This window comes from Acomys russatus, chromosome 17, assembly GCF_903995435.1.
Source record: "Acomys russatus chromosome 17, mAcoRus1.1, whole genome shotgun sequence".
In the NCBI taxonomy this organism is placed as follows: Eukaryota; Metazoa; Chordata; class Mammalia; order Rodentia; family Muridae; genus Acomys; species Acomys russatus.
Genome location: NC_067153.1, coordinates 30,051,629 through 30,064,559, shown reverse-complemented (window position 1 = coordinate 30,064,559; position 12,931 = coordinate 30,051,629). Strand labels below are relative to the sequence as shown.

The window sequence follows — 12,931 nt, the reverse complement described above, 5'->3', positions numbered from 1 at the left end:
ACCCTCACAAATACTCTCTAGCACCGTTTAGTGAAACACAGTTTCCAAACTTGGATTAGGGCTCCATAATGCACGGAGGGGCATCCGGGTCCTGAACGGTTTTCAGAGTTGCAGGGAGACACCTTCAGCTACTTGACTGGAGAAAAAAAGTCTTCTGTTGAGTTTGCCTAAGAAGCTCAAACTCGGTCCAGGCTCAAAACAGGAAGCAACAGAACTGAGGGCCCCGGTCTCCATCCACCGCGCATCCCCCCCCCCCACCCTCACACCTGGATTCATGCATCCGGGCCCCCGGGGCCGAGCCTGCGAGGGAGGCAGCCCTTACTTACTTCTCGTACTCGGTGTTGTCTCTGTCACAGCGAGAATCCTTGTGCTTTTGCCAGTCTTTGCCGTGCTTGCAGGTGGTGAGGAGCAGGACGTCCTCGCCGTTATGGACGTGATATAAGGCATTCCTGGTGTCTGACCCTATCCCTGTCAGGTACCTCTTCCCCTTGAAAACCAGCATGTACTTCCTGAGAGGAGGGATGGTGTTAAATTTCAAAAACCCCCTCTCCCCTCCTGTCCTGGGATGATCCTTAGAAAAGAGGGGAATAGAAACATCAAAGTTGGGTCGGAAGTTTTCAGTACTGATGCTGGCTTTAGCCAGCATCGCCTGGCCGATGTCAAACCCCACGTCCTCGGTGTAGTCAGGCCAAGTGCCAGAATATAAATTAAAAATTAAATGATTCCTACCATTGTTCCACAAGTGGAGACTCTGCACTTTGGATCTCAAATTGTGCACATACTGAGGTGATAACTGGTCTCTGTCTAAAGTATCCAGACTCAGGACAAAGAGGCACGCCTGGCTGGGGTCCGAGGTGTAGAATCTGGAGCCCTCGATGGCCGCTAGAATGTTTTGGTAACTTTCGGCGATTTTCTCCCCTTTCTGCTGCGGGTAGACGTAGACTTTGAAGCCGTTTTTCTTGCAAAGGGTGAAATCGAAGCAGGACTCCATGCGGCACTTCTTGCCTTTGTAGATGCTCGAGTTGGCGTCTCGCTTCTGCCGGGGGGAAATGTGCACGCTGGAATCCTCGTTTTCCAATTGATCCCAAGGAAAGAAGGGGCGCAGAGCGTCCGGGAAGCGGGGCCAGAAATGATCCGGACTGGGTTGGTGCAAGCCATTGCGACCACTGTGCTCTTCTCTCCGGCTGTGGCTCCTCGATGCCCTAAACTGCACGCCTCCAAAATAAAACAAAAGGGCGAGACAAGAGCCAGCTGAGAGCAGGATGAAATAGCGTTTTTTGGCCTGCATGTGTCCTGCCTGGGTCAAGAGGATTGTAAATAAACACAAGAATCACCCAAGTTTCCCAATCAACACTTTCAGCTCCAGTCCGCCATCTTCCCGCCTGTAAAGACTTCAAACTCTCCGCTCCCACCTTCTCTGGATGCCTTTCCCCAAGCCGTGGACTGATCCAGCGCATGTGGGCGATTTCTTTAACTTTCTCCCCTTCGGTCTTTCATCGTTGAGCTGCACAATGCACGGGAGAGAGCCGGGCAGAAGATCTCGCACCCAGGGAGGGCGAGCAGCGGACTGTAATTTTCTTGCATGCAACAAGACGGAGGAAAAAGAAAGAGAGCGGGGAAGAAAAAGCTCCCGATACCCAATCAATGGCAAGACGAAGTGACTGCCTCGCCGCTCGGATTCCTCTCGGCGGCGTGGAGAACGAGCCCGGGGATAGCAACTTCAACTCATCCACACTCCCGTGCAGAGCACTACGGTTCCAACAAGTCAACCCGCCCCGGCTTCAGCCGGCTAGTGCATCTTGCAGCTGGGGCGCCGTAACCTCACAAATCCCTGCATGTCTCTTTATTCCCTTCTGCAGCGGCTCCCACACTCCGCCGGTGTTTACTCCTTCGCTCACGGGGCCGGCTCCGCGGGTGCGCGGCGGCCCGGCCGGCGGCACGAGGGCGGCGCGGGGCGGCGGCGGCGGCGCGTCCTCCCCGCGGGCAGTGCCGGCCCCGAGCGGTGCTTCGCAGGCCCCGCGCTCTCGCTGCCGACCGCCGCGTTCGGTCGCCGAATGTTACCCGGTTCTGAATGTTACACTTACACATTCCATTCCCGACACGACAGCGCTGACCTCATCCATCCACGCAGCCCGCGCTGCCATTGGCCGGGCGTCACGTCCGGGTGGGGCGGGGCTTCCGCTGCGCCCATTCATAACCCCCGGCGGCCGGCAGAGGCGCCGGCGCGGCGCGGCGCGGGCACGGGGACCCCGAAGCGCACGAGCGGCGGGTGGAGCGCAGAGCCGGCCGGGCGTAGCCCACCGCCGGCCTCGGGCAAGCCGGGCTTCCAGTGCAGCCTGGACCTGGCGGGTCCCCGAGGCGCGGGCAGAGGGGTGGGGACGCAGCGGGCAGCCAGCTGCTCGGGTTGCCCGGGGTCTCCAAAAGCCGGGAACGCCTCCCCGCAAGGAGGCTGAGAGGACCGGTTCCTGGAGAAGGATGCCTGAAAATGGAGAAGCGAAGGGAGGGGGTGGGGACTTCACGGATGCTGGTCCGGATTTCTCTCCCCAACACTTGGACCTGCTGAGGTCCTATTTGTGTGTGTGTGTGTGTGTGTGTGTGTGTGTGTGTGTGTGTGTGTGTGTGTGTGTTTTCTTTTGAACATTTTAAGTGGTCTTCCTAATTCCCCTAGGTAACCCACCCATTTTTTCTGTCTTGTTCACCAAGACACCGGAGTCCTCAATAATAAGGAATTGTCACAGTCCGATGGAATTGTTGCAGTTCTGGATCCCTGCTTGGGTGTGAGAAGACACCTCCTGAATCCTTCTGACCTGCGTGCCCTCTCTTCCATTCCTGAATCCCTCCCACCTGTTCTATTCCCTGACATTGGACCGGGAGGGACCTAATGGCTGAAAAGAAGCCATTTCATTTTGCCCCCATCGGTGTTGTTATTCTTCTTCAGGTGGTGTTTTTAAGATGTCACCTGCCCTAGCTGTAGAAGGGAACCTTTGAAGCAAACAATAATCAAATTTGCAGTGAATGTGCCACGGTTGTTCCTTCTGTTGACTCCCCTGCCCCAAGTCCCTATGGATTTAATTGCAGGATTCTGATATTAAAAAAAAAAAAAAAAATGTCTTAAAAAGAAAACCTCCAGAACCCCAATGCTGGATTGGACTCCTGAGCATTACCTGGCCTCAAGCCTGAATTCTGGCTTAGAACACTTCCCACCCTAGGCTCAGAGCTTGACCACACTGCACAAGCAGTTGCCTAGGGCAGCAAGCTGTTTAGTGATTGTTTATTGTGGGAGTGACTGAGCTGGGAGCCAATTTACCCCTACCTCCCTCGGGCTAATGAAAACCCCAGCCGGCTGTGTACCGGGGGTACAGTTATAATAACAAGGCAGAGTGGAAAGTTTCCGACCTTTGTTATTTCAGATTTGTTTGAATAAAGCTGGGAAGGGAGTAGTGGGATATTGTGATACATTTCTGAAGCCTCTGCCTTTTTTTTTTTTTTTTTTTTTTTTTTTTTTTTTTGACCTGCCAAAGATGAGGCAGCTTTTCATGATTGACTTGTCCCTACAACATGATATAGAGAGGCCTGAGACAAGAGTAATGTTTCAGTCATTTTCCAAACAGATGAGGACCAGGCAGGTAAGGGTAGTGATTGGAGCCACATGTGACCCCAGCTCTCTGTGGGGTTGCTACTAACAGTCTTCAAGGCAGAGCTATTTCTGTGACATCTGGGTGTCAAACACCTGCACCCTATAGAGAGTAGGACTCTTCTTTCCCTACTTTTGCGGCGTCTTTTGCTTTTCTTGGGTAACTATGGTGGATTCCCTCCTGTCACAGCACATTGTTACATTCACATCCTGTGGTGCTTTGTGCTACGGGAGAAAAATGGCATGGAAAACGAGAGAAAATAGCTGCAGTCCATGTTCCTGCTGTAGACTAGTGCCTTGAACCCGAGGAACTGTCTCAGCTTGCCCTCAGCTTCTCATTGATGAGTAATCCTTTTTTTTTTTTTTTAATCAGCAAATCTCAATTTGTAATCTATACATTTCTCTACACTGGATGTGTCTATAATGGCTGTCATTAGCCCATATTCCCCACTCCAAAATCTCAGCTGCGATCTCCAGTGACCTCTACAGTGGCATCATCAGTGCAGCACCCCCACCCCGACTTTTTCACTACACCTTCTCACCTACTGATACCTTCTTTTAATATTTCTTGTATGTGTATGGATGTTTTGCTTGGGTGTATGTATAGGTACCACATATAAGCCGCAAATGTCAGATCTCCTGGAACTGGAGTTGTGGATGAGTGTGAGCCATCAGGTGGGTGTTGGAAATTGAATTCAGGTCTTCTACAAAAGCAACAAGTGCTCTTAGCTGCTGAGCCATCTCTCCAGCCTTGATCATTTCTTTCCTGTGTTTAACCAAAGGAAATTAGTCTTACCTTTTATTTTATTTTTTTAGGTTTTTTGTTTTTTGTTTTTTTTTTTCCTTTTTTAGTTTTTCGAGACAGGGTTTCTCTGTGTGGCCTTGGCTGTCCTGGACTCACTTTGTAGACCAGACTGGCCTCGAACTCACAGTAATCGCCTGCCTCTGCTTCCTGAGTGCTGGGATTAAAGGCGTGCACCACCACACCCGACTAGTCTTAGCATTTTTAAACTTTATTTATTTATTTATTTTACATTCTGGTTGTGCCCTCCCTCTTCTCCTCCCAGTCCCACCCTCCCTCTCCTATTCCTCAGAAAAGAGAGCTCCCCCTACTCATGCATCCCAGCTCATCAAGTCTCATCAGGACTGAGCAGGTCTTCTTCTCCTGTGGCCTGACAAGGCAGCCCTACCAGGGGCAAATGATGAAAAAGCAACAGCCCATGTCAGAGCCAGCCCTGCTTCCCTTACTAGAGGACCCACATGAAGCCTGGGATGCCCATCTGCTACATCTGTGTAGGGGGCCTAGGTCCAGTCCATGCATGGCCCTTGGTGCTTCAGACTCCACAGGTCCTTCTGGGCCCTGATTAATTGGCTCTGTTGGTCTTCTTGTGGTGCTCTTGTCACCTCTAGGTCCTTTTATCCTTCTGCCCACTTGTCCACTAGACTCCCATAGTCTTAGCATTTTAAGATTTGTGTGTGTGTGTGTGTGTGTGTGTGTGTGTGTGTGTGTTTGTGTGAATACAAGTATCTGTGAAGGCTAGAGGCATCAGACCCTCCCAGAGCTGGAGGTGTAACTTGTGAGCTATCCAATGGACATGCTAAGAACTGAACTTGGCTCTTTTGCCAGAACACCGCCTGCTCTTAACTGCTGAGCTATGTCTGCAGGCTAGGTCTTACTTTTTAATCCCTAGAGCCTGGGGCGGTTCCTGGATTTAGGTAGAATTCAAATACTGAATTGAATGCATTAATGAGTGCGAGATTAAAATCTGACTTAAAACCTCGAAGAAAGGTGTCATAAGGACAGACGATAGCAAAAATAAGCGACTCATCTAAGAAAACACTCTGTACAGCAAACACAACAAGCAACAAGAAGAAAAGGCAGCCTATGGAAGGAGAAAATGTATGCAAACCATACATCAAAAAGAGGTTAATACCTAAAATATACAAGGAGTTCATTAGACACAGTAGCAAAAATAAATGAAAGAGGGTGAAGGATTTAAATAGACATCTTCACAAAGAAGACATACAAATGCCCCAACGGTATATTAAAAGGGGTTCAACATTGCTAATCATCAGGGAAATACAAAGTAAAGGCCCAAAATGATGCCTTGCTCACACCTGCCAGAATGACTACGTGAAGAACACAAGAGGTAGCAAGTTTCACAAAAGATGCGAAGAAAAGAGAATTACCTCACTTTCCATTGATGCTTATGTAAATTAATACTATTTTAGTAAACAGAACTAAGGTTTCATGAAAACATTAAACACTGACCAGTGAGGAACAGAAATTTCAACTTATATAACTTATATAAATTTGGAGAATAATATACAAAGTGAAATAAGCCAGACACTGAAATATAAATACTTACTGATCTGACTTATATGTTGGATTAAAAAACCTTGAGCCTGCCGGCATGGTGGTGCATGCCTATAATCCCAGCACTCAGGAGGCAGAGGCAAACGATCGCTGTGAGTTCGAAGCCAGCCTGGTCTACAAATCGAGTCCAGGACAGCCAAGGCTACACAGAGAAACCCTATCTCAAAAAACAACAATAACAACAACAACAACAACAAAAACAAAAAACAAAACCTTGAGCCCAGGCTGCGGGTTAGTGGTAGAACATTTGCCTAGGATGCAAATTTTTCTACTATTTGTACTCCCAAAACAAAATAAATTAAAAACTCAATTTAAACATGTATATGTATATAAGTATATGTGTATATATTACATGCATCACAACAATTAATGAAAAAAAAAAAGAGGCCATTAATTTAAAAGTGAGCAAATAGGTATATGGAAGAGTTTGGAGGGAGGAAAGGGAAGAGGGGGACAATGATGTAATTATATTATAATGTAACAAAATAAAAGAAATAATTAAAAAATTTTTGAACTCACAAATTCAGGAAATGGCCAAGTGTAGTGACGCAGTGCTTTAATCTCAGCACTTGAGAGACGGAAGCAGGCAGATTGCTGTGAGTTTGAGGCCAGTCTGGTCTACAGAGTCCAGAGCAGCCAAGGCTACACAGGGAAACCCTGTTTAAAAAAACCAAAACTAAAACAAAACAAAGGGCAGAAAGGGAAAGTTATTGACAGGACTAAGGTGGAAATGGAGAGATGTTGGTTGGAAGACATGAATTTGCAATTATAAACTAAATAAGTGTTGGCCTCTCCACATGGTAACTATGGTACCACACATCTGTAATCCCAACCCTGAAAAGATGGAGGTGGGTGATCAGTGGTACAAGGCCATCCTTTGATATATAATGAGTCCATGGCCAACCTGTACTCCAGGAGACCCATTCTTAAAAAAAAAAACAAGGAAAAGGAGAAAGAAAGAAAATGAGAAAAACAAAATACCATATAACATATGATAGGATAGAAGCTCCCCCAAAAACCCATCTTAAGTTGTAAACATCCTGAGTGGAAAGTGCATTGACACCCCTTATCTGCACAACAAAGTTGCTTAGCCACAGAAAATTATAGAGTATCCATTGCTTGCCTCTGTGACCCCGAGTCCCTGATCTGCAACTTGCCACTCCTGCTTAACATCATGAGATAAGATCACATCGTGTTTTGTAAACTCAGAACAGAATTCAAATTTTGATTTGTATTGCATATGTAATATGTATTGCTTCTATACCATCATAAAACAAAATAGTAATTGCATTAAGTTGAGCCATTGGAGGTGGTTGTTTAGAAGTTGCTTAATCAATGGATATTTTCAGCGCTGCAGGGTGGAACCTACCGCATTAAACATGCTAGACAAATCCTCTCCTACTTTTTACATTTGAGTCAGGGTCTCTATAAGTTTCCCAGGTAGATCGTGAACTCATAATTCCCCTGCCTCAACCTCCTCAGAAGCTGAGATTTTAAGCTTTTACCACCTAGCCCACCTAAGACAGTGGACCCTAACTATTTTCTCACATTCGCAATGAAAGTCAATATGAGGAGATCCATATGTCTAACTTGACGCGTGAAACGGGGCTTCACTTCCGGTCTCTGCTGCGATGCCGCTTCAGTATCGTCCACACTAAACAGACAAGCAAAGCCTCCTCTATTTTCCCATCTCTTCGTTCTGCTCTTGTTTTCTCCTCAACACTGACAATGGCCTGACACAACTCTACATTCACTTGTTAATTCATTATTACTTCTAGAACCATAGAAAAGGAGCGGAGTTTGATTTTTCTTTGTTTACTCTATCACCAATAACTACCACTACCAAGGTGCCTGTTATTCAGCAAATGTCTCTTCAAATGATTATTTAATTTGACCCCTTTATCTGTGGGTCAAATAAAAAGAATAGTCAATGCTGTTGTTCATACACTGTGCTGATTTTTTTTCTTTTTTTCCCAGGCTTTTGGTTTTTGGTATTTTGAGACAGGGTATTTCTGTGTAGCCTGGAACTCACTCTGTAGACCAGGCTGCCAGGCTGGCCTTGAATTGAGAGATTCATCTGCCTCTGCTTCCTAACTGCTGGTATTAAAGGCATGCAACACCACACCCAGTACTCAGGTATCTTAATCGCTCAAGCCTTGATTAATTTCTTTTTGAAGGAGCCCTTTTCAGGACCAACTAAGGACCTGAGTTACACATCGCACACAGGATCCCTGAAAACATGGACTCACATTTTGACTCTCAGGTACTGACTGTCTGACCTTGAGTGGATTACCTGACCCCCTGCATTTCAGTTTCCTATGTGTAAACTTGAGGACAGCTCTAATATATATCATGTTCAGCTCGCTGGGATGCTGTCCCACCAAACAAGAATTAATGAACACATAAGACAGATGTACAAGAAAGGCCTTTGAGCTCCACACTATACATGGCCAGTGTAAGAGCAAAGTCTTGAGTAACTGTGGCCACAAGCACATGTAAATCTGGTTGGCACACACTAAGCACATGGACTATCACCCACCCTGACACCTATGTATTCCAAATAACTTATAAACTCTGGACTGGCTCTTGATTAGTATAAGCAGTTAAAGGGTGGTGTGTGTGTGTGTGTGTGTGTGTGTGTGTGTGTGTGTGTGTGTGCGTGTATGTGTGTGTGTGTGTATGTGTGTGTGTGTTTGAACTATCCCCTGTGAAAGAGAAGGAGAGGAAACATTTTCTTTTAATGTGTGTAAAACCACACACACAAATGCTTCTATAAGTATACTTTTATAGAAAAAGGAGTTGGCTCCAAAAATATGAACACATACAAAAACACAGTAATTTATAAATGATTGAATGATTTACAATGTTCATGGTTGATTTTAATAAGGTTACACAAAATGTTTATTTGACAGAGGTACATCGTGATACGTGTGGATGAAGTCTGACAGCATCCACAGCAGTAAGCCCTTCCAGCTCTGAGAAAGGCTAAGCTGCTTGTGGTACCCAGAGTGATGTCAGAAGAAAGGAAAAGACAAACAAGTAAGATCCATCCTGGAGCATCTTGGAGGATGGAGGCATTCCCTGGCAGGGAGCAGGAGTCTGGGTTGCAGGCTTTTCCCATCCCTTGACAGGATCTTATGCAACAGCCTGAAGCAGGCCTAGCATTCAGGGTTTCTGAAGGATGCAGGATGGAACGTGCTGATATTATTGCAGCAGAAATAGCCAGGATATCCTGTGTAGATTAAGTCAGGGAGTGGGAGAGAAGCCCCACCCTCTAGGAAAGGAAGGCATGCAGAAGTGAAGAGCCCCATCCAGCTTCCATAGAGTGAGAGCAAAATAAAGAGAACTGAACAGTGAATGCCGTAACTCTGGCTTAGCATTTCACAGGCACCATCTCTTCATCTCCTTTAGGTTCCTAACAATTGAGAATTATTCCTCTGGGCTGGAACAAATGAGGACATGAATCCAGGCTGGAGGAAGGGGCTGCCAGAAACTCATTTCCAAACTTCTTCGTTTTTAAAAAATATTTTATTTATTTATTTTACATGTGTAAGTGCTCTATCTGCATGTACACCTGCATGTCAGAAGAGGGCATCAGATCACATTTATAAACAGTTGTGAGCCACCATGTAGTTGCTGGGGATTGAACTCAGGACCTCTGGAAGAGCAGCCCGTGCTCTTAACCACTGAGCCATCTCTCCAACTCCAATTCCAAATGTCTTAATCAAGTATTTATTGAGTAGCTCCTCTGACCCAGTCATGCCACAGGCTGGGGTGATGTGCCTGTAGCCCTGTGTGATTCCCAATGCACTGGCAGGAGGGGCTCCTGAGTGCCGCAGCAGGACCACAAAGGTTGGAGAGGAAATGATGTCCTGTATTACAAAGCAATGTGTCAGACTCAGGTCAGGAGGTCCTTGAAGATCTGATTTTCCCTGCTGTAAGGGGACAGCTCTGCTCATTGTGGGCTGTCCACAGACCTGCCTATCATGGAGTGTGTAGGCTGCTTAAAACACAAGTGAGAGTCCCATCTCCAGAATTTCTGCTTTAGTTAATCTGAAATGTGACCCTAGAATTTACCTTTTAAAAAAAAAACATTGTTTTAATTAATTAATTAATTGTGTATGTATGTATGTATGTATACAGTGTTCTGTCCACATGCCAGAAGAGGGCACCAGATCTCTTTACAGATGGTGGTGAGCCACCATGTGGTTGCTGGGAATTGAACTCAGGACATTTGAAAAAGCAGTCAGTGTTCTTAACCTCTGAGCCACCTCTCCAGCCGCCCCCCCCCCCGAATTTTCGTTTTTAATAATTCCTTCTAGTTCAGTGCCTCTCATCTTTCCTAGTGCTGAGACCCCTTGATACAGTTTCACATGCTACGGTAACCCCAAGCCATAAAATTATTTTCATTACTACTTCATAACAGTAGCTTTGCTACTTATATGAACTGTAATGTAAACATCTGATAAGCAGACAGTCCTAGGCGACCCCTGTGAAAAGGTCATTCTATGCAGTCTGAGGTGTCACAAGCCACAGGCTGAGAACCACTGTTCTAGTTGGTAGGCCTAAAAGAGTCAAGTTTCTTACTTGTTTGTTTTGATGGTGTCAAAAATAGGTTGCCCTCCAAACTTGCTAGGTAGCAAAATATGACTTAAAATTTTGATTCCCTTGTCTCCACCTCCCCAGTGCTGGGATTAGAGTTATGCACCACTATACACAATTTATGAGGTGCTGGCTGGGGTCCTAAGACAGGGCTTCCTGCATGCTAGGCTAACATTCCCCTCACTGAGCCACACCCTTAGCCCTGCAAGTCTGTACAATCAATGCAAAGTTTTGAACATCTTTACTCTTCTCCCTCCCCCCCCCCCCCCCCCCCCCCCCCCCCCCCCCCCCCAGACAATGGCAGGAAGAGGATGCAAACTTCAAGTCCTATTTTCATAAGGAAATTATGACAAACAGACTTGTCACTGGCCAATTAGCCAATAACTGCTAATGAGTCATGCTAACTGATTAGTGTTTTTCCCAACTGTAGTTGAAACCGTGAAGTCTCTCTCCTACCAGCTCTAGTTTTTCCATAAACTGACATGCTGGGCTAAGTCGTATTTAGCCGTGTCCTTTGTGTGTTTGACAACTTGGAACTGGCTGCTCTTTCCAGCGATAGGACAGCGTCTTGTGGATGAGCGTTTTCTAAGGAACAAATGGTAACAAGAAGTTGCCCTTCACCGAATTTGACTGTACTGCTAAGAGCCTCATAGAAGTTCTACTGACCCCTGGTGGAAGAGACCTGCGCCCTATCCTATGTCCCTGTCTAGGCTGCTGGTGCTTCCCCCAAGGTTGGGTTCCCTTTTTAAAAGTGTATATACCTACCATCCAGTCTCCTAGAACTAATGCTAGAAGGAAAAACAAGTCAGGTAAAGACATGCTCACAATAAAACTGACTTGTGCTGGAGTTCACAAGAGGAAATGGCTACATTTTGGAGGGTTCCTATTAATATTTGTTGATCCATTTATAGATGGAGTAACTGGGAGAAAATGAAAAACTGAAAGGTCAACTGTAGAAGGTGATGAAATCACTTTCCACGTTAGATTTGAGCAGTTTTCATTGTGCAATCTCTTCCAACATTACCAGGACTTTTTCTGTTTTTTTAATTTAATTTCCAGTACCTAGTATTGTCTTCCGTGCTGTCAACAGAACTTCAAACATTTTTCTTGTCCTCTAGTCCGCCTGTCTTACTATAGTACAAAAATTAATAGTGCTCACAATGATAATTATGAGACCCTGGGAAAGTCTTGAAGTACTTACTGTGTCATCCAGATAAGTTTAAACCACATCCAAATCTACCTCGATGAGCTAAGTACAATTCATAAACATTCCAATCCTTTGTAGTTGGTGACCCCATTGCTATACACACAGACTTAGTTAGCCAAACAACCTTCAGTGCTCCAAAGACATTTCCTTGGTTGAATGGCCTGTATTTCTCTAAACCCTGGATTTTTTTTTTTTTCCAGAGCAAATCTTCGGGTCATTTTCACAATGCTTGGCATCTTTATGAATAGGTAAAAAATATACTCAAGTATGCATGGGTAGAGACTGTTCTTCTGGCCTAGGTGAGCCATCATTCTAAAAGTTTGACATCTAATCAAACAGAACCATTCTTCAAATTATAAATTCACATATCTTTATAGCTACCCCAGTATGTCAACCTTCAGTGCATGTTTCTACCTCCACTCATGTTTCTTCAAATATCTTTTTTTTTAATGTCCTTGACACAGACCAAGTGATAGACCTGTGGCCAACTCAGAAACTAAGGAAAAACCATATAAAGATAACAAATAATTAAATATATTTTGCTATATTTGCATGTAAATTTCAACCCAGGTCTTATGCCAGTGAAAATCTGATTATTTGAATCTCACTAAAGTAGACTAAAAATACACATTTTGGCTTTAAATAAAAGCCTATGGGCAGGGAATCGCTCACAGGGCATAATCCCTATTGTTCCCTCCCACTGAGGATTTAAGCCTGCAGTAGCCTACCAGAGCTGCTGGCCGTGTAATTTCCCATGATGAGGGGAAAATGCAGACCGGATAAGTCTGGTTCCTTTCTTGTTCTTTTTGGCTTGTGGTGACTTGTTGCAAATGGGAACCTTTACTCAATGCCTGTTCCAAGCACGAGGCAGCTAGGCCCCAATGCTCTCGAGATTTCCCTCCAACTCCCACTGCTGGAGCTCTGATGATCTCCCTCAGGAGCTGTCCATCCTCTGAGCTCTAGTCTGACCTGTCACCCTCCTTGGATTTCCTGATCTTGGTTTTCAGCGCTACAGGAACTGCCAATTGCTTTAAATTACATGGCTGTTTTGACTAAGAGAATGCTAATCCTTAGGGGTTTCTGGGAAGGCACCAACAAACCTGTTGTTTAG

At 45.5% G+C, this 12,931-nt stretch overlaps 1 protein-coding gene across 1 annotated transcript in view; it reads right to left on the bottom strand.

Moving 5' to 3' along the window:
• The window catches only part of Ext1 (exostosin glycosyltransferase 1), a 280,002-nt gene extending 278,040 nt beyond the window's left edge, over positions 1 to 1,962 (bottom strand). Inside the window, exon 1 of the mRNA XM_051159690.1 lies at positions 327 to 1,962. Coding sequence (XP_051015647.1) covers positions 327 to 1,288 — 962 coding nt within the window. The 5' untranslated portion in view covers positions 1,289 to 1,962. The remainder of the gene's footprint in view (positions 1 to 326) is intronic.
• Between the last annotated feature and the right edge of the window lie 10,969 nt (positions 1,963 to 12,931).